The 22,735-nt window shown below is 37.9% G+C and overlaps 1 protein-coding gene across 1 annotated transcript in view; it reads left to right on the top strand.

The window, feature by feature from the left end:
- KIF4A (kinesin family member 4A) overlaps positions 1-22,735 on the top strand; it is a 130,760-nt gene that overhangs the window by 73,078 nt on the left and 34,947 nt on the right. Inside the window, exons 14-20 of the mRNA XM_040265741.1 lie at positions 3,803-3,859; positions 4,865-5,050; positions 11,736-11,839; positions 13,155-13,299; positions 15,843-15,953; positions 20,337-20,420; positions 20,872-20,985. Coding sequence (XP_040121675.1) covers positions 3,803-3,859; positions 4,865-5,050; positions 11,736-11,839; positions 13,155-13,299; positions 15,843-15,953; positions 20,337-20,420; positions 20,872-20,985 — 801 coding nt within the window. The remainder of the gene's footprint in view (positions 1-3,802; positions 3,860-4,864; positions 5,051-11,735; positions 11,840-13,154; positions 13,300-15,842; positions 15,954-20,336; positions 20,421-20,871; positions 20,986-22,735) is intronic.

Below are 22,735 nucleotides of genomic sequence, written 5' to 3'. Positions count from 1 at the left end.
AAAGAAAATAATTCAAGTGACTTAAGTCAAGATTAAAGACATTATTCAGCTGATATACTCCGGGGTCTCCTGAACTCCAACTAACTCCCTGAGTTGAAATATGATTGGAGTTTCATAGGGTAAGAAGATAGGATGTGTATCTTTGTGGTTTGACTCAGGTGGCAGTTTTTGTTGTTAATTGCTGTGAATCTTTTGATTGGAGGATGCTCCGGTTTTCATGCTTCTTGCTCAAGAATGTTGATGCAATCCCATGCTGCTGATTATCTAATTATTTTCAAGAATTGTTCTTGCAAGTCTTGTTTTTTGTCAGTTGGTCAAGGATGACAGGTGGGAGAGTTGGCAAAAAAGGGAGAAAGGAAAAGGAGGCAAGGAAAACTAGGAACTCTCTCTCATGTCTGTTTTAACCCTTTTACATCAGCAGTATGAGCAAAGAGTAATGGGAGCCCAACAGAAGGGGTGATTAACTGCCTAGAAAATTCAGGAAGAAGAAACTGGGTCCAAAAAAATGAGTAGGAGTTTGCCACACAGAGAAAGGGGAAAGGATGATCTATATAGAGGAAAAGGTAATCACAAAAGCAGAGGTATAAATGTTTAAAACATGGTAAGAACATCATTGTGGCTGAAGATAGAGTGCATGCTAGAGAATGACTATCACAAGGTTCAATTTCACCATCTGTAATAGAGGTAAAGCATCTTATGTATGAAAACTTTGTGAGAGACTGCCTCAGAATTCAGATAGTCAAGGCTGCAGAACCCTGCTGGAGCCAAAACTTATTAAGATCAGAAAAGAGTGATCCAGGGCACCATTGTTCATAGCCACTACACTGATCTTAAAGGATTCTACATCATCTTATTTCTGGGTCTTTGGGTCACATGGGAAAGATGAAGAAGGAAATCAATGGAACAAAGTTAACAAAATAATATAAGTCATATCCTCAGTGAAGATCTGGCAGCATGACTGGTGCCTGGCGTGCCTATGGAGGAAGTTGCTAGTGGTGGCTGGCTCAGAGGAACTCTAGAGAACTGCAGTGTCTGCCACTAAAATTCACTCGGCACACATAGCAAGAGGGTGCTAAAGATTGCCACAAGCTGATAAAGTCCCTGGCTTCCATCCACTGTCACCATTAGGTAGAATAACCTTTTACTCAGGGCTCCTGCTGGACTTTTGAATCAGAGTTTTCTGTGTCTATTGTTTGGAGACCCTTCTAGCTACATATTTTTTTTTTTGGAAATACACAACAATGTATCCTGTGGCTTTTATTAAGACTCACTACAGTGAAAGCAAAATGTTTCAAATGTAAATGCTTGTGCCCTTTATTTTGGATTAAAACTATTTTTATTTTAAGTGACGGGTGAACACCCCCTTTTCAGTTATGAGGCAGTCATTGTTCCTGGACCTTTCTCCTGGGGTTTTAAGTGCTAAACTGTACTATTTCTTCCTATAAAATATAATTCAAGCAAACCTCCTATAACAGTTACCTGTGAGGAAATTCATGCAGTCCTTTCAATTCCCACAAAATCAAAATTTCTTTTTTGTTTTTATCCCCTCCTTCAAGACCAGTTCCATAAAAAGATTTTTGCATGCCAATAATGCTATTGCCTATAGCCTGTAAGCACAAACTTCATTTTGGTGGGTATTGCTGGTTAATGTAGCTCAATGTACCATGGCCTTGTTCACCTGACCACCACCTTCAGCAAATGTATGTCTTTTTATTACAAGAGGTTCATGGTAACCTTAAAATGGGGAAGAAAGAGGCTATTAGATTGAAATAAATCCTATTGTTATATATTTACATTTAGGATTATAAAGACAGAATCCTGACATGTTCACATAGAACGTCACCAAAGCTTAAACCTTAGCGTTGAAATTATATTGGGCCAAAAGGTAAACTCAAAGTAACGGCATATCTTCTTCAGGGCATGTTGAATCAGATCTACTCTGATCGTGACCCTCTGGAAAGCCCTAGAAAAAGTCTCCAAAAGCCAGTGTCATAGGTCCTGTTAATCTAGGATAGGTCTATAACTAGTCATTTTACTGAGACTTACTGGGAGGGAGAGTCCCTTGGACTGCAAGGAGATCCAACCAGTCCATTCTAAAGGAGATCAGCCCTGAGTGTTCTTTGGAAGGAATGATGCTAAAGCTGAAACTCCAGTACTTTGGCCACCTCATGCGAAGAGTTGACTCATCGGAAAAGACTCTGATGCTGGGAGGGATTGGGGGCAGGAGGAGAAGGGGACGACAGAGGATGAGATGGCTGGATGGCATCACCGACTCGATGGACATGAGTTTGAGTGAACTCCGCGAGTTGGTGATGGACAGAGAGGCCTGGCATGCTGCGATTCATGGGGTCGCAAAGAGTCGGACACGACTGAGCAACTGAACTGAACTGGGAGGGAGAAAAGGTAACCATTAACCTATAGTATTTTGAAGTGTTCTGTTTTTTAAGAAGAGTTTAGTATGTCCTAGCCTTGGAGAATCACCAGTACTGTAAATCATAATAAGAAAGGATGTGAGAACACTGGGTCTTCCTTTGAATCCTCTTTGAGTCTCACTGATTAGGAATTTCTAGGCAGAATAAGGGAAATGCTTTACAAACAGCATTTACTAAGGGCCTCTTTTCTTCTTCTTCTTTTTTTGGCCACACTGTGTGACATAGCAGGATCTTAGTTCCCCAACCAGGGATCAAACTCATGCCCCCTGCACTGGGAGCATGGAGTCTTAACCACTGGATCTCCAGGAAAGTCCCACTAAGGGCTTCTTTCACTCCTTGCCTTAAAGGTAATAAGATTCAAGTTTCAGTAACTATGTAATGTTTCACTAGGCTGATGCAGAGACTCCCTGTGCTAACCCTAAATTTATTTCCTTGCTATTGAGCCAATAGCTCTTTTACCTATGACCTTAATCATATGACATCTTGAAAATAATCCTTTCTTCAGAGGACTTTGCAGAATCACTTAAACAGAAGTGGTAATCCTTATGTTTCAATGCCAAATAAAACCTAAATTCTGGTGGGAAAAATAAAGCTTGCTCATATGATAGCCTGTAAACAAATTTGTCCTAATAAGTGGCTTTAGGTTTCCCTTTTAGGTGGTTGTTATTCTAATGCCCCAAAAAGGATTGTGCCCTTCTCTGAGAGGGAATCAGTGCTTACCCTTTACCTTCAAGTAACCACTACCTGGAGTAACTGCATATGATTTGTTCCAATGCATATGAGGCAGAGAATCTGAAGTATGTTTGTCTGACTTCATGAGCACATTTTTCTGGGGCATTTATTTCCTTGTAGAGTAGGCTCTTGCTACTTTGACTGGCTATAAAATAAAAATCAAAAATAATCCTTCATCATATTCACTTTTCTGCTGCATTGCCTTTATTTGCTATGTCTGATCTTAGGATGCTGTGTCCATAAGAACTGACTAGACCTGTACATTACAGAGGTAGACTAGTGGTAAAAAAAACATAAAAAGAAAGGGTAGCATCTATAAAGTGGATTAAACTTTGGCCTGTTTGAATGACTGTTTCACTCTAGTTCAGTGATCTCTGGCAGAGCAGGACAGGTGCAATAAATATCAGTTGCTACATGACCTTATTTTTACAAAGACCACACAATTGACCTTTACAAAGAAGACAGATTCTTGAGAGTTGGGAAGTGGAAACGTGGGGGGGGGGGCGGTGAGTGGTATATGTGACTACAAAATTGGTCCAATACCTTAAATGATCTCTATATACACTTGAAAACAACTAAATAACCCATATAAAACCCACTAGTAAGCTCCTAAACTGCGACATCATTTGTCATTGCAGGATGAAACTGTTGCTTGCATGACTGCAGCCATTGATACTGCAATAGAACCAGAAACAGTAAGTAATTGGCCCTTTGTGTAGATCCAGGAGAATTAACTGTGCCATTCCTTATAATTTATCACTCAGCTGAGGAAGAGAATCCCTGATTGTTACCATCCTCCATAGAATGCCCTGGAAATTTAGAACTCTTGAGTATAAATCTAAGCTAAGTATAAAATCCCTAAATTGGATAGGATCTCTCTCTAGTAGTATAACTGGTAATGGGTGACAGGGCTTCTCAGGGATGCCACTTTCTATATTTGCAGTCTGGCGTACTGATTTCTTGTTAGATGCTTGTATTCTGTATCAACTGTCTAGCACATCAAGACAATGAAGGAAACAAACTAGAAAATTATGGCAAAATAAAAAAAGCATTAGAAAAGAAATGGGAGAGAATTTTTTCTCAGCATAAGTTTCTATAGATGCAGTCGTTAGGGGCTAAAAGAACCAAAGAAAATATTTTGAGCATTCAAGTCACAAGAATAGATCAAATGTGTTAGAAATTGGCTGATGGTTATAGAGCAAAGTCAAAATAAAAGGCTGGACAATGGTTTGCTTGAGATAGCTTTTCCCCCCAAAACAAATATATATTGGTATTTTTTTATATTCTGAAAGAAGAAAGATAGATAAATCAGGTGCCAGAGGTCAGCTCTAAGAATAAATGAAACCTCTTCTCCATTTCCACCATTACAAAGTGCCATTTCCAGAGCCCTCTCTCCTCTAAGGACCCCTTAGAATAAGGTAAAAGTAAGAAATATTGGCCAGACCTATAAAGAAAAGAGCAAGAAACTTGGTTCATTCTAAAAGAGTCAGTCAAAGGATATAAAAAATAAGGTGCTTGTGAGAGCAGGGAAATGGGTTAGCTCAATTTATTTCTGATGTTTAAAGCAAATGTATGAGAAGCCAGTTTTAAAAGAACAGAGGGACTGATAATGGAGAAGTGGCTGTGAGACTTGATGAAACAGTGCCTAAGAACTCCAGTTACTTATTTCTCTTACAAATCATTATCCTGATCTTTTCCAGCAAGAGGCCATCAGTCCAGAGAGCAGCAGGTCTTCTGATGCTTTCACCACTCAGCATGCTCTACGTCAAGCTCAGATGTCTAAGGAGCTGGTTGAGTTAAATAAAGCCCTTGCACTGAAAGAGGCCTTAGCCAAGAAAATGACTCAGAATGACAGCCAACTACAGCCCATCCATTTCCAGTACCAGGTAAAATATTTACTAGAGCACATGATAATCATGTCGACCATCTTTCTTTAGTTATACAGTAAGAAAACAGACACACCGTTTTTGATGACAAGGCAACATAAAATGCACAGTATGACTAGAGTTGTACTGTTGGTTAAACACAGAAGGGTACATTCAGGATAAAGAAACTGTAATTTTCTTTCATTTAATCTAATACCTTACTTATATAACAGGTATTTAATAAATAGATAATGTTATAATAAATGTGGTCCTTACTTGTAGAGAATTGTTCTAATAACTATGCTGGGATTCTAAGGAAGGTACGTCTCTTAGTAGATGGTCTGGGTTCTAGAGAGAATTATGAGGACACCAGTAATGGATGTCTCATGACCTGGCAAATGGGTAAACTGCTTTTCCTAATGTTAGTCCTAAGTGGCTCTGGCTAATTAAAATCAGGTCTTTACTTAAAGACAAGTCTTGGGCTCATAGGTTGTCCACAAGGTTACCCTTGCTCCAGACCTTATTTTCCCATGTAGCCCAGTGTTTCCCATCCACAAAGGGATGTCAGCAGAACTGGAAGGGGAGAGGATGGATTGTTTTCCTATTCAGACCCCTGGGATGTCAGCAGAATTGGAAGGGGAGAGGATGGATTGTTTTCCTATTCAGATCCCCAAAGTCCTATATGTTGTTCTCAAGAAATCCCTATATTATACATTTCTACCACCAGCTCCCGTAAATTTTCAAAACGAAATTAAGTAAAGTGTTTCTCCTAAGTAATTTTCACCACTTTTTTTTTCTATAGAGTAGAAGTTGCTTCCAAAATAACAGCCAAGTTGCCAGTAGAGGTTGTATTTCCATTTTGTTATCACAGTCTTAACATTTTTAAAACTTATTTTTTATGTCACACAAAAGCATGTATATCATTTTTACAGGTCAAATAATACAATCCTCAGAAAAATAAAAGCAAACTACCTTCTCTCCTATTCCCTAGGCTTATACTTTAAGTTTTTAAAGCTGTTTCCTCTGACATTTACTTCCAGATTTCTAGATAAGAGTTGGTAGTATAGTTGTTACTTTAAAATTTTTATACATTATCAATTGACTTCCCACTATGGAAGATGGGAATATTAGCTCTCGTATACATTCCCCCATGCACATTGCCTCACCCTTTCACAGTTTTTGATTAAATGAATAATTACTGTTTAAATTTTATGATCACACAAGTTTTATAGCTGAGCCACATAGTATAATGTGATTCCATTTTCTTTCTTGTACAGCCTTTTGCATTTCCTGAAGCTAATAATCTCATTTTGGGGAGTTCCCTGGTAGTCTAGTAGCTAGCACTGGGGGTTTTCATGGCTATGGGACCAGGTTCAATCCCTGGTCAGGGAAATAAGATCCCATAAGCCGAGCAGTGCAGCTAATAATAATAATAATCTCATTTTTTAATTTACTTAGTCTTCTGTGTACCAGTCAATAATTTATCACTGAGGACTTCCCTGGTGGTCCAGTGGTTAAAAATCTGCCTGCCAATACAAAGAACATGGGTTTGATCCCTGGTCTAGGGAGACCCCACATGTCACAGAGCAACTAAACCTGAGTGCCACAACTACTGAGCCCATACAGCTAGGGCTCATTCTCTGCAACAAGAGATGTCACTGCAATGAGAAGCCTGTGCACCACAACAAAGAATAGCCCTGGCTCGCCACAACTAGAGAAAGCCTTTGCACAGCAACAAAGACCTAACATAGCCAAAATAAATAAATACAATTTAGAAAAAAATAATTTATCTTCAGAACTTCCCTTGTGGTCCGGTGGCTAAGCCTCTGTGCTCCCAGTGCAAAGGGCCCAGGTTCAATCCCTGGTCGGGAAACTAGATCCCACATGTTGCAACTAAGAGTTTGCATGCCTTAACTAAAGATCAAAGATCCTTTGTGCCACAACTGAGACCCAGTGCAGCCAAAGAAATAAACAAAAAGATAATTTATCTCTAAACTTCTTAACAGAATTGTAAAGCTCCTCTCAGTAGAACAAATGTACCAGGTAGTTTATCAGTCCATTTCTTTCTTGAAGACAACCCTCCTATCTTCTGTCTTGGTTTGTTTTCTCTAGGCCTACTGCCCACCCATCAGCCTGGGACCATTGTTTACTAGGAGCAATGCTTTACTGCTCATCTCTGTGCTGAAACCAATTCCATGTCTTCCTCATTCTTGGGCTACCTCTTTGTGCTGGTGGAGTACAACCCAAATAGCTTTCTGAGAAAGTGTACATGAAAGGAAAATGTTTTAAACCATTCACAGCATGCCTGAAAATAGCTTTTTGTTTGTTATGGTGGAAATGATAGTGCTGTTTCTTACATTTGTTAATTTGTCTGGGTTTAGAATTCTGCAGTGGGAATTGTTTTTCTTCAGAATCCTGAAAGATTTGCTCCATTATCTTCTATTTCCAGTGCTGTTGATTAGAAATCCATTATAATTCTTGATACGTTTTTTATGGGGAGGAGGGCACACCTAACAGCTTTTGGGGTCTTAATCCCCATGTCAGGGATTAAACCCACAGCCCCCCTACATTGGAAGCACAGATTCTTAACCACTGGACTGCCAGGGAAGACCCCTGATTCTTTTTATTTGACCTGTATTTTCCTCTCCTCTGGCAACTTTCAGGATCTTTTCTTTGTCCCCAGATATTCTTGAATTTCACAATGATGTGCCTTAGTGTGTATCTGTTCTCACATATTGTGCTTTGTGCTTTGTGAGTCCTTTCAATCTAGAAATTTGTATTCTTCTCTAGTGGGAAGTTTTCTTGTATTATTTCTTTGATAATGCCCATCACTATTTTCTGTTTTCTCTTTTCTTGCACTCCTCTTAGCCAGATACTGGATCTCTGAGATTTCGTCTCTGCTTTTCTTATCTCCTCCCTTGTATTTTCTATTTCTTTGTCTTTTTATTCCACTCTCTGGGAGATTTCCTTCCACTCCTGCTAAATGTTTTTATTTGCCTATTTCTAAGATTTTTTAAAATCCTCTAGTTGTTCCTTTTTATAATATCTTCTTTTTTTTTTCATGGATGCAGTACTCATCTTTAAGGATAGAAATTAAATTTTGTTGAACTTTTCTTCTTCTTCCTGCCTTGCCTCTGTTTCATTCAAATTCCTTTTTTTAGTGTATTTGATTTGGTCTTTCTCTAATGTAAGACGTTTTCTTCAAATTTCTAGTGATTTTTGGTTATCCATTGATATTTAAGAGTGAGACAGTAATAGCCAATAGGAGAAGCCACCACAATGAGAAGCCTGTGTACTGCAACAAAGAATAGCCTCCACTCACTGCAACTAGAGACAGCCTGCATGTAGCAAAGAAGACCCAGCACAGCCATAAGTAAATAAATTAGCCAATAAGAAGTTCTTTATGCATAGGTTTCTCTGGGCTGGTCAGTTACCAATAAAGAAATCTTTCATTCTCCTGCCTAGAGTTGTGTGGGGAGAATAGCAATATGCCCTATTTCTGGTAACTCAGCAAATAGGAGAGTTGAAGTCTCTCTGGTTATATACAGACTTCTTATTTAATCCCCTATCAATAGTATGTTAATTTATCCCTGTCTTTTGTTGTGTCTGCTGCCTATGAGTTCAGCCTGTCAGGTTCAGCTTCTCCCAAGAGGAAAGCTCTGCTCCTCTTTGGGGTTTTGATACAAATTGGTTTGTTTCTTCTTAACATTTGTCTATGGGAGTCACAGTTTAACTTTTTAAATTTACTCTACTGAGTCAGTTACCACTTACACAATTCTTTTCCTCTTCCAAAAAAGTTTGTTTAATTTCTTGACTACTCTCTTCATCCTTGTTGATTTATATCCTTTGGGGAGGTCATTGTAGTAGGTTTTCAAGAGAGGGCAAGTTAAATACATAGCTCAATCCTCCATATTAACAGGACATACAAGGCACCCTTTTTTAGGTCAAATGTATTTTGGCCTTTTCAGGATAAACAAAGGATTAATAATAAGGCTGAGAAATTATTCCTCTCTTTCTTGTACATTTGCCTAGAAACTCAGGAACATGTTTCCTCAGAGTACTTCTGACCCTATGATGGGTGCTGGTAATAAGCTAGAGCTATAGGTGTAGCAAGATAATGTATCTGTTTTTTCCCCTTGGAATCAAATATGCTTGAGCTTCCAAACTTTAAAGTTAAAAGGAAATAAATTATTAGTGTTAACTGTACCTTTTAATCACATGTAAATGTCTTTTTCTAAGAAATAAAGATAGCTCTTTGTTCTAAACAATATTTTCCTATCACTGTGAGGAATTTCTATAGAAAAAAAATTTAATATCTATTTATTTATTTGCCTCACCAGGTCTTAGTTGTGGTATGTGGAATCTTTGATCTTTGTTGCAGTTCACAGGATCTTTAGTTGTGGCATGTGGGATCTAGTTCCCTGGCCAGGGATGGAACATGGGCCCCCTGCATTGGGAGAATGAAGCCTTAGCCACTGGACCACTAGGGAAGTCCTGCTATAGGGAAATTTGAGGAGGTATAAGTTCTGGTTAGTGCAGATTACCATGAATTATAATAGTACAGTAGTCAACTATTTGAATTATTTCCCTTGTAGAGCCAGTGAGATAATGATTGACTGAATGTGGCATACATAATGAAGAGATACTGTTTTTTTACCTATCCAATTAATAAAAATTTTGAAATGTAGCAATATCAAATGTTGACAAGGGTACAGGGAAACAAGTACTCTCATACATAGCTAGTTAGAGTATCAATTGGAATAACCACTTTGGTAGACAATTTGTCAGTATCTATTAAAATTGGAAATGTGTACACCCATGAACCTGTAATTCCACCTGTCTCTACCCTAGAAGAGGCTTGCACATGTGCACAGAAGGCATGTACAAGAATGTTTCATTATGGCAAAAAAGAAAAAGACTGAGACAATGAGATCTGTATGCACTGATATAAATAAATCTCTAAGACCAAGTTCTTTTTTTAAAAAAGGCAAGTGACAAAATGTTATCTATGTATAATGTGACTCTATCTTTAACATATTTTAGTAGGTATCTACATACATGTACATATAGCATATGTATGTATATATATTATTTTCAAATCTATTTACATATATGTTCTAGGCATTTGCCACAACATATTTAATAAATAAATGCACACACTTCCATGTAAATGTCTAGAATATGTACATGTCCAGATATATAGTATGTAAATGTCTAGGAAAAAGTGTCTGGAAGATCTGGACCAAGCTGATGACAATGGTTACTTCTGGAGAGAGGTCTGGAATTTTGGCAGGGGTGAGGCAGTCAAGGGAACTTGCCCTTTATATGTATTATCTGGATAATTTTTTTAAGAATGTTTTCATGTGTTACTTCTGTAAGTACACACACATACATTATTGTCAGTTTAAATATACAGGGTATATAAAGCAGTGAGATTGGTTTTCATTGTTCATATTACACTTGATCTTAGCCAAAAGACCAAGAAGCGATCATTGTTCATATTAAAATGACTAAAAGTGTGTTTCTTGAAAAATAGCTCTTGCCTATTTAGATACGGCCCTACCTAACCTGCCTTTGCTTCTTTGTCTCATTTCAATACTGGTCGAAGGCCTTCATATAATCTTCTTAGATACTAACCACTCATTCAGCCAGTTTCCTGTGCGAGCAGAAAGGAATCTATTCATTGAGTTTTCCCAATCTTAGAAGAGCTACCAAACTTCCATTTCTAGAATTTGTTCTCTAAATGCATACAGAACTGCAGTTGCTGATACATGCATACATTTGAAAGTTCTAAATACAAGAATGTGCAGCTCTTTACAATTTACAAAATATTTTTACTTTTTTGTCTTATTTGATCTTCCCAACAACCTGTGAGGCAGATAGTGTTGTTAATTGCTTACATAGATGAGACCACCCTCAGATTCAGCAGTTCACCAGGAGGAATCACAGGATTCAAGTATAGTCATACTCACAGCTAAGGTTTATTATAGTGGAAGTATACAAAACAAAATCAGCAAAGGGAAAAAGCACATGGGGCAAAGTCTGTAGGAAACTGAGTGCTTCCAAGAGTCTTCTTCCAATGGAGTCACATAGTATGTACTTAATTCCTCCAGCAATGGGTTTTAACAATGTGTATGAAATGTTGTCTATCAGGGAAGCTCCCATGAGCCTAGGAGTCCAGGATTGGTAGCAGGGGTAATTCATGTAGGCGTTTTGTCCCTAGCACATATGAAAATTCTAGACTCCCAGAAGGAAAGCAATGTGCTCAGGGTAAGTATTGCTTGCACAGTCCAGGCATAATGAGCCACTCTTAAAATTGTGGGAATCCTACCAAAATCCAAGTTCCCAGATTTGAGCCTAGGTCCAACTTGCAAGCAGATCTGTTTTTAGGACTGATAACTCTCAGACCTGCCACGTTAGCTCTTTTTTGCATAGAAACTAAGGCTAAAAGAGATGAAATGGCTTTCCTTAAGTTATTTACATAGAGTATGCTGGACTCAAGGTTCAAATCTAGGCCTTTGGATTCCAAGTTGGTACTTTTCCCACTACATAACTTTAACCTCCATCAAATCGAGTAGAAATGTTTTTAGTGTGCAACTGAAGTGGTAGAAATTGAATGCATAATTCCTTAAGATGTGAAATGTTGAAGTGATCTTCTTCCTTTACCTTGTAATGCTTTCTTTCTCTCAACCTATAACATTTCTAGGATAACATAAAAAATCTAGAATTGGAAGTCATCAATTTGCAAAAGGAAAAAGAAGAATTGGTTCTTGAACTTCAAACAGCAAAGAAGGATGTCAACCAAGCCAAGTAAGAAAAAAGCCAATAAATTTCATGTTCCTAACTGTGTGTGAAGAACTGTAGAGGAAATAGAAAAGTAAAAGAGCCATTTCCTGCCCTTAGAGGATTTAAACCTAATTATGGAGAGAAGACCTAAAACAAAAGAAAAATTAAAGGAATTGAGATTTTAAATAACATTTCATGGTGACAGTAAAAGAATACCATAACACAGCATGTGATTAGTAGCCAAATAAATTTCTTGGGCAGTAATCGCTTTAAGAGTTCAGAGGCAGAAGATATCAGTTCAGGGTGGCATAATCAAGGAAGGTTTTATAAGAATTTAGCATTTAAAATTAAACAGAATAAAAATAAAGAAGTTAGCATTTGAGCTAGATTTTGAAAGATTATCAGACCTACCAGACCAGCAGTTTCTTGGTCCCTGTGCTGATGGTAAATTCACTTGTGAATAGAATTAATATTCAGGCTAGTAAATGAAAAATCAATCTAGCCATCCCTTAGTCAGTTAAGAATAAAGCCAAGACAAATTACCAGAATATCCCACTGTCCCTTAGACCTTTGCCTTATTGGCTATTCTACCTTCTTTTTACTCAATGATTCTATTATATTTCTCTATAGTATCCAAAGTTCATGTTCTTAGAAGTTATGTTGAATGTTTGCTTTCTATCTCAGACTTGTGTAACAATCATCAAAATTATTCCTTATAACTAAAGTGAAGTGAAATGCTTTTAAAGAACCATCCTTTTAACACAAAGTGGCGGTGGCGGGGGTCAAGGGGAGTAGTATTGAGACAACTGCCTAGTTACATACTCAAAAAATTTCCTTTACTCTTTGTATTAAGCTCTAATTTTTGAGACAGTTTTAGTTTTGGGGGTAGTATTCATTTTTAAAAAAATTTCTATTTATTTATTTATTTTTGGCTGTGCCAGGTCTTTGTTGCTGTGCATGGGCTTTCTCTAATTGCAGCAAGTGGGGAGTACTCTAGTTGCAGTGCCTGGACTTCTCTTGTTACAGAGCACAGGCTCTAGGATGTGCGGGCTTTGATAGTTGTGGCAAGTGGGCTCAGTGGTTGTGGGGCACGGACTTGGTAGCCCCAAGGCATGTAGAATCTTCCCAGACAGGAAATGAACCCCAGTCCTGGCATTGGCAGGCGGATTCTTATCCACTGAATTACCAGGGAAGTCCAGTCTTCCTTATTTAAGATGGCTATATGACTGGTCACCTATATTATATATATCAAGGGTGTAAACCTAGAAATCTACTATTATGTCTTTTGAAATCAGACTTTGCTCCTGCTAGTCCTCATTCCTACAAAATCTGTGTTTAGGTTGAGTGAGCGCCGCCGGAAACGTCTCCAGGAGCTAGAGGGTCAAATAGCTGATCTGAAGAAGAAACTGAATGAACAGTCTAAACTTCTGAAGCTGAAAGAATCCACAGAGCATACCGTCTCCAAACTGAACCAGGAAATACGAGTAATATACTCTCATCCTTGCATTTACCCTGTAGAAACTTAACAACCATAGGCGTTCTATTAGAATTATACTACAGAGGTGTTTTCAAGTGAGTAAGTAGCTTGAATCTCTGCAAATGTCCTTTATGTAAGGACATTGTGATAGTAGTCATCTAGAATTTGAATAACAAAACTCAGTTTTGACATTCAGAATTTTAATGTTAGATTCTCTGAAACCAAAGGGCAAGGATACCTTAATATTTAGTGGTGATATTTTGACCACTTTCCATGATCGTGTGGAATAATTCTGCAAAGTGATTACAAAATGACTGACACCTAGAGAAAATTTTTGGTCACTGATGTTTGACTTCTGACATCTACAAAGTGGTGGTTACAGGTCATTGTACTGAACCTATTTGAATACAGTGGTTGCTAGGTAGATTTTGTCCTTGAGATTTAGTAGATACTTCCTTGAAATTTCATTTATGTGCAGTGAATTTAGAACTGGTTTTAGCTTATAGGTACATTTTTTATACAAAAAAAGATCTTAATGACCCAGACAACCACAATGGTGTAATCACTCAACTACAGCCAGACATCCTGGAATACGAAGTCAAGTGGGCCTTAGGAAGCATCACTGTGAGCAAAGCTAGTGGAGGTGATAGAATTCCAGCTGAGCTACTTCAAATCCTAAAAGATAATGCTGTAAAAGTGCTGTACTCAATATTCCAGCAAATTTGGAAAACTCAGCAGTGGCCACAGGACTGGAAAAGGCCAGTTTTCATTCCAATCCCAAAGAAAGGCAATGCCAAAGAATGTTCAAACTACTGCACAGTTGCACTCACATGCTAGCAAAGTAATGCTCAAAATTCTCCAAGTGAGGCTTCAATAGTACATGAACTTCCAGATGTTCAAGCTGGATTTAGAAAAGGCAGAGGAATCAGGGATCAAATTGGTAACATCCCTTGGATCATAGAAAAAGCAAGAGAATTCCAGAAAAACATCTACTTCTGCTTCATTGACTATGCTAAATCCTTTGAATGTACGGATCACCACAAACTGGAAAATTCTTCAAGAGATGGGAATATCAGACCACCTGACCTGCCTCCTGATAAATTTGTATGCAGGTCAGGAAGCAACAGTTAGAATTGGACACGGAACAACAGACTGCTTCCAAATAGGAAAAGAGTACATCAAGACTGTATATTGTCACCCTGCTTATTTAACTTATATGCAGAGTACATCATGAGAAGTGACAGGCTGGATAAAGCACAATGAACTTTTGAAAAGTCTTAAAGTGTTGGGAATACCAGACTACCTTACCTGCCTCCTGAGAAATCTGTATGCCGGTCAAGAAGCAACAGTTAGAACTGGACATGGAACAACATGGTTCCAAATTGGGAAAGGAGCATGTCAAGGCTGTATATTGTCACCTTGCTTATTTAATTTATATGCAGAGTACATCATGAGAAGTGCCGGGCTGGATGAAGCACAAGCTGGAATCAAGATTGCCAGGAGAAATATCAATAGCCTCAGATATGCAGATGACACCACCCTTGTGGCAGAAAGCGAAGAAGAACTAAAGAACTTCTTGATGAGGATGACAGAGGAAAGTGAAAAAGCTGGCTTAAAACTCAACACTCAAGAAACGGAGATCATGGCATCCGGTCCCATCACTTGATGGCACTTTGTTTTCATGGGAAAACAAAGGAAACAGTGAGAGATTTTATTTGGGGGGCTCCAAAATCACTGGAGATGGTGACTGCAGCCATGAAATTGAAAGACACTTGCTCCTTGGAAGAAAAGCTATGACCAACCTAGACAGCATATTAAAAAGTAGAGACATTACTTTGTGGACAAAGGTCCATCTAGTCAAAGCTATGGTTTTTCCAGTAGTCATGTATGGATGTGAGAGTTGGACCTTAAAGAAAGCTGAGCACCGAAGAATTAATGCTTTTGAACTGTGGTGTTGGAGAAGACCCTTGAGAGTCCCTTGGACTGCAAGGAGATCCACCCAGTCCATCCTCAAGGAAATCAGTCCTGAATATTCATTGGAAGGACTGATGCTGAGGCTGAAGTTCCAATACTTTGCAAGTATATCTGATACTCCAATATCAGCTCCACCTGATGCGAAGAACTGACTCTTTAGAAAAGACCCTGATACTGGGAAAGATTGAAGGCAGGAGGAGAAGTGGACTACAGAGGATGAGATGGTTGGATGGCATCACCGACCTGATGGACATAAATTTGAGTTAGCTCCAGAAGTTGGTGAAGAACAAAGAAGCCTGGAATGCTGCAGTCCATGGGGTCACAAAGAGTTGGACAGGACTGAGTGACTGAACTATTTTTTCTATTATTTGTTCAGAGTGTTCATTTGTATAGTCTATACTTGGAAACCCTGTGCAAGCATAGTAAGGAGTATTGCAAGCATAATCAGAAAATCTGTTGGCAAACTTTTCAGCTCAGCTCTGGATTTTCTTTCCTTAATGGTTAGTCTATCCATCTATATATCAGCCCAGAATAAATGCAGGTGACTACTACTTGTGCTGATTTTTGTTTTCATAGGTGATAAAAAACCAGCGGGTACAGTTAATGCGTCAGATGAAAGAGGATGCAGAGAGGTTTAGACAGTGGAAGCAACAAAAAGACAAAGAAGTAATCCAGTTAAAAGAACGGGTAAGTAACTGCAGCTTTTCAGAGTCCTAACTAAAGAACCCTTTTCTGGGCTGACTAGCATTAAAGCCTCTCTTCTAACAACTGGATCTCTAAATATATGATACATTCATGAATTTAACATGAATTTTTTTAAAAGTCTACTATGTGCAAGGTATATCCACTAGATACCATGGAAAATAGAAAGATGAGTAGTATACGTGTTCTGCCCTTGAAGAATGTCTTATCTACAAAGAGTGGTAGAATATAATTTCTAAAGGTGATGGTAGTTTTAGTTTTTAACTGAGCATTATAAAAGAAATCTGTTGTAAAAAGACAATATCTTGTCTAAATGGGAAAGTGAGACATAAGCATGGTTTTCTTCAACAAGTTAGTGTTCCAATATATTAATTTGAGAGTGATGTTTATATAATATTTGTATGTAATGTAGTACCAGGGAGGATAATAATCAGGAAAGCAGAAAATAATGAAAATCATTTTTTTATCTTTTTAAAAATTGTGTTTACTTTATAAAAAAAATTGTTTATTTTTGGCTGGCGGGGGGTTGCTTTGCAGTATTGGTTTCTGCCTTGTATCCTCATTGGTCAGCCATGGGTGTATGTCACCTCCCTCTTGAACCTTTCTCCCACCTCCCTTTTCTTTTTTTATTTTTTAATTTTTTTCCCTTTTTTCTTTTTTTTTTCCCCTTTTTCTTATTGTTGTTCTGACATCCAGCAAGGTTCAGCCCAGGTGGTTACCAAATACAGACACTGGAGACTAGAAAAGAAAATGTTTAAGAAAAAGAGTGTACCATTTTTAAAAAATGTTTTATTTAAAAATATTTTTAAATTAAAATATTTCTAAAGTAATTAATATAAGAAATAAAGAGACTTGTACTTTACAAATAGTCTAAAATGCCAATGTAGTTAAGAAAGGGAACCACACTTCTAGTTGGACTAAAAAGATGATAACTGAAAAGGCCTTGAACAATAGGGAGGATTTTGACAGAGGTAAATGCCAGCATTCCAGATAAACAGAAGAACAGGAATGAAGACACAGAGATGACAGCTTTGTTGGAATTTTCAAGGAATAGCAAATGATCCATGTTGGATGAAGGATAGTCAGAGAAGATTTCATTGGAAAGACAAGTTGAAGCTGGATTGTTAAAGATTCAGGAAATTTGAAATTTGTTAGTGTAAAGATTTTTAGGACTTTTGAGAAACAAAGTAATATCAGCAAAGTACTGCTTTCCAAGATACATCTGGGATTCAGGTGTTAAACAAACTAAAGTACTGGGAATCTAGAGGCCAGAACACAAGCAGATATTACATCATCCAGAAAGATAATAGGGACCTGAATTAGAATAGTAACAGTGATCTTGGAAAGCACAGGAAAGAACATTAATTTGGGATCATTTTTAGAACAGGCCAGAATGTGATATGTTGAATCAAGAAATGAGAGAAATGTTTTAGGAATGGTGGCACAAGGAGCTTTGTGGACTCTCTTTCCAGCAAAAGAAGTGCAACTGGTGACATTTATTAAAACAACCATTAAAAGTCTCTGGAAATTGTCTTAAGGGCATACAGGAAGTAAATGCTCATTCCAGGAAATCTATTTAATCTCAATAAGAACAGCAAAGAGTCTGTAGCCTTTGAGCCTCAAGCAACTCCCTCCCTCCTACCCAACAGCTCCATTTTGCTGAAGCTTTTTTTTTTTTTTGAGTAAGAGCAGCCAACAGGTCTAGGGATCCCTTTTTCCATCTCACCCCTGTGCACAGAGTGGAAGTGCTACCCCTGCTGCAGAAGACCACAACTACTGGGGTCTGACTATCCTAACCCCTCTAATCATAGGATGTAGGTTCCATGTCAAGAGAGGCAAACCAAGAAAAATAGGGTATGCTGCCCCTGCTCAGCATACTAATCCTAGAACAGAGATATCATTCAGAGAAGTGGGCTGCTGTCCCACCAGGTCCTAAACAGTGGTACAGATGGTACTGCCCAGGGGGAGAAGCAGGCCATAGGAATGAAGTTTTCCCTAAGGGGACTGGCTTTATTTGGCAACAGAATCTGGGGAAGTTAAAACCTAAAGGTGCTGTCAAAAACAATGGAAATTTTGGTAGTGAACAATTAGGAGGAGACTGGTAGCTCATGAGAACAATAAATGAAACAACAGTCAAAATATTCTGAGATCTAATGACTGAAAACTTTCTAAATTTGATTAAAAACATTACACATCTAAGAAGCTCAATCAACTACAAGTAGGATAAATTTACAGAGATCCACACCCGAGACACATCATGTCCAAATGTTGAAAGACAAAGACAACAACTTAAAAGCAGCAAAATAAAATGACTCATCACATACGGAGAAATCCCAATAAAATTAACAGCTGAATTCTCATCAGATCAGGAACAAGACAAGGCATCCACTCTCACCACTTCTATTCAACATTGTCCTGGAGGTTCTAGCCAGGACACTTAGGCAAGTAAGATATATGAAAGGCATCTAGATTGAAAAGGAAAAGGCAAAACTATCTCTGTTAGAGATGACATGATCTTGTATACAGAAAATCCTAGAGAATCAACTGAAAACTGTTAGAACAAATACATGAGCAGGAGAGTTGAAGGATATAAGTTCAATGCACAAAATTTGGTTATATTTCTCTTCACTAAAAACTAACAATTTGAATGTGAAATTAAGACAATTCCATTTATAATAACATCAATAAAAATAAAATACTTAGGAATAAGCTTAACAAAACAAGTGTAAGACTTGTATACTAAAAACTACAAAATGTCCTTTAATTAATAGAAGATCTAAGTGAAAAGAACAATAACCCATGCTCATGAGTGGGAAGACTTAATATTAAGTTGGAATACCCCAAGATTGATCTACAGATTCAACACAATCCCAACCAAATTTTGTCTAGCTTATTTATAGAAATTCACACATTTATCCTAAAATTCATATGGAAATGCAAGTGACCCAGAATAGTCATAACAATCTTGAAAGAGAAGAAACTTGGAAATATGACATTTCCTGATTCCAGCAAATCCATGACCTCACATAGTTACCCTTTATTTTCAGTGTGAAAACACTTAGGACCTATTCTTTTAGCAGATTTAAGTATACAATATAGTATTGTTAACTATAGTTACTTTGTTATACACTATAACTAAAAGTTTATACCCTTTGACCAACCTTTCCCCATTTTCTTCACCCCTCCCCCTCAGTCTCTGATAACTACCATTCTACTCTCTGGTTATATGAGTTCGACTTTTTTAGATTCTGCATATAAGTGAGAGGGCTTCCCAGGTGGTGCTAGTGGTAAAGAAGCTGCCTGACAATGCTGCTTCCCTGGGTTGGGAAGATCCCCTGGAAGAGAGCATGGCAACCCACTCCAGTATTCTTGCCTGGAAAATCCCATGAACAGAGAAGCCTAGTAGGCTGCAGTCCATAGGATCACAAAGAGTCAGACACAACTGAAATGACTTAGCACATAGAAGTGAGATCATACAGTATTTGTCTTTCTCAGTCTGGTTTATTTCATTTACCATAATGACTTCCAGGTTCATCCACATTGTTTCAAATGGCAGGATTTCCTTCTTGTTTGTGAATGAATAATATTCCATTATGTATACAACTGACCCTTGAACAACATGGATTTGAACTTCATGGGTCAATTTACACATGACTTTTTTTCAATAGTAAATACTACACTACTATATTATTCAGGGGCTTCCCAGGTGGTGCTAGTGGTAAGAAACCCACCTCCCAATGCAGTAGACATAAAAGACATTCGATCCCTCAGTCAGGAAGATCCCCTGGAGGAAAGCATGGCAACCCACTCCAGTATTTTTGCCTGGAGAATCCCATGGACAGATGAGTCTGGCAGACTACTGTCCATAGTGTCGCAAAGAGTGGGACACGACTGAAGAGACTTAGCACACATGCACTATACTGTCCACAATCGGTTGAATGTATGGATGCAGAACCACAGATATGGAGGGCCAACTGTAAAGTCACACACAAATTTTCGATTGCATGAGAGTTGACACCCCTAACCTTATGTTGTTCAGGCAGCAGTATATTCCATATTTTCTTTATCCATTCGTTCGTCAACAACTTTTGTCAACTTAGGTTATTTCCATAGCTTGGTTATTGTAAATAATGCTGCAATGAGTATGGCAGTGCAGGTATCTCTTCAAGATACTGATTTCATTTCCTTTGCATGTATACTCAGTAGTGAGATTATCAGATCATATGGTCTTTCTATTTTTGATTTTTTAAGGAATTTTCATTCTGTTTTCCATAATGACTGTACTGTTGAAAGACTCGTCAGTTATATTATAAGGTTTTATTTTAACTAGCTGAATAGCAATTAAAAATCTGGCTCTTTTCTTCTTAGGACCGCAAGAGGCAATATGAACTGCTCAAACTTGAAAGAAACTTCCAGAAACAGTCTAATGTGCTCAGACGTAAAACTGAGGAGGTAAGAAAATCCAATCTGCTAGGTCAAGTGTATTATCGTTTTCAGGCTTAGATGCTGGCAGAATAGCATCCCTTAAATGAGCCAGTGTCCTGAGAAACCAAGGATACCAACCTTGAAAGCAGTTTGAGTCTTGATCCCTGTTAGTCAAGCATAAAACCTGCTGAAAATGGCAGTATTCGAATAAGGATTTTTTTCCTGATTGGACTTGCTTCTTTACAAAAAAAAAAAAGTAAGACTGATATATGACATTTCTAGATACTATCAGTCTGCAGGACTTCCTTGAAATGTGTACCTCCCCTAGGCTCTTGAGCCATAACCAGTGTTATGTACATGGGGACTTAGAAATGTGGTTCCTATAGAATTCAGACCTATAGAATATTTATGCTAGAAATGAGAATGTTCTTCTTTCATACCCTTTAATTCAACATTACTATGAACCATTTTTATTTAGGCAGCAGCTGCCAACAAGCGTCTCAAGGATGCTCTCCAAAAACAGCGAGAGGTCGCAGATAAGCGGAAAGAGTCTCAGAGTCGTGGAATGGAAGGCACTGCAGCGCGAGTGAAGGTATGGACAGCTTGAACCACCATTTGTCTTATGTACACTGGGGATAGGGGAAAATGGGAAGTTACTTTCTTTTTATTTAGAAGTAAACATTACAAAATCTGAAGTTCTACCTGAAAACCTTATTTCCCAAAGATATGATTACCTCCAGATGGTTGTTAAAGAACAGGAGTAGTGAACTCTTTCTGTTCCTGAGTCTTGATCCCTGTTGGTCATAAACTTTGAGCAGATAAAATTTTTAACAGTTTTATTGAGGTATATTTGACCGACAATAAATTATACATATTTAATGTGTACATTTTTAAAAGTTTTGACACAGATATACACCTTTAAATCATCACCACAATCAAGATAATGTCAGTGTCCATCAGGATCAAAACTTAGTCCGCTTTTGTAATTCCTCCCTCCCATACCCAATCTATCCTTCTACCCCCCAGCTCCAGGCATCCATTAATCTGCTTTCTGTCACTGGATTTTCTATGTAGATGATCATGTCATCTGCACACAGGGACAATTTTATTTATCCTTGCCCACTCTGTATGCCCTAAAAAAAAAGCCTTTCTTACCTAATTGTACTTGCTAGAACCTCTAGTAAAATATCAGTAGAATAGATAAAAAGAGGACATCCTTGCTTTGTTCCTAATTTTAGAAGGATAGCTTTCAGTCTTTCACTGTTAAGTATATTAGCTATAGGTTTTTGTATCAGATTGAATAAGTTCTTATCTATTCCTAGTTTGCTGAAAGTTTTTTTATCATGACTGGATGTTGGGTTTTTTCCAAAAGTTTTTTCTGAATCCTCTTGAGATGATTTTATGATTTGTTTTTACTCAGTATGGTAAATGGCATTGATTTTTTTCCAATTTATTTTATTAAGATATAACTGACATACAGTAAGATTTACCCTTTTTAGTGTAGTACAGTTCTGTAAGTTTTAACAGCATATATGATTTAAAACTGGTTATTATCAAAATATAGAATAGTTATCCCCTCCAAATTGCCCTGTAACACTTAGTAGTCATCTCCCACATCCATCCCTGGCCTCTCATAAACAGTGATCTGCATTCTGTCATTATTGTTTTCACTTTGCATTGTATCGATCTCATATAACTGGAAACATACAATATGGCTTCTTTCACTTAGAATAAGGCATTTGAAATTCATCCATGTGTGTCTGTGCGTACTGTCATGTCCAACTCTTTGCGACCACATGGACTGTAGCCTGCCAGGCTCCTCTGTCCATGAGATTTTGCAGGCAAGATTACCAGAGTGGGTTGCCATTTCCTCCTCCAGGGGATTTTCCCCACCCAGGGACTGAACCCGCATATCCTGTGTCTCCTGCATTGGCAGGTGGATTCTTTACCACTGAGCCACAAGGGAAGTTCATCCATGCTATTGCCTATATTATTCCATTGTATGGAGGTTCCTTTATCTATTCACTTTATCTAATCATTTAAATGTTATCTTGGAGTCATTTTTCTCCTAGTTTTTGGTGCTCATGAATAAAGCGGTTATAAAAACATTCTCATACAGGTTTCTGTATAACAAAGATAGTCAGTCATTCACTTGGGTAAATAGCTAAGAGTGAGATTGCGCGGTCATATGGTAAGTGTGACCATATAAAGGACAGAGAAGCCTGGCATGCTGCAGTCCGTGGGGTTACAAAGAGGCAGACACAACTTAGCACCTGAACAGCAACAACAATGTAAGTGTATGTTTAACTTTATAAGAAACTGCCAAATTATTTATCTAGTTG

The sequence above is a fragment of the Oryx dammah genome, unplaced genomic scaffold (assembly GCF_014754425.2).
Source record: "Oryx dammah isolate SB20612 unplaced genomic scaffold, SCBI_Odam_1.1 HiC_scaffold_23, whole genome shotgun sequence".
In the NCBI taxonomy this organism is placed as follows: Eukaryota; Metazoa; Chordata; class Mammalia; order Artiodactyla; family Bovidae; genus Oryx; species Oryx dammah.
Note: the sequence above shows the minus strand (reverse complement) of the source record. Positions and strands in the feature narration are given on the sequence as shown.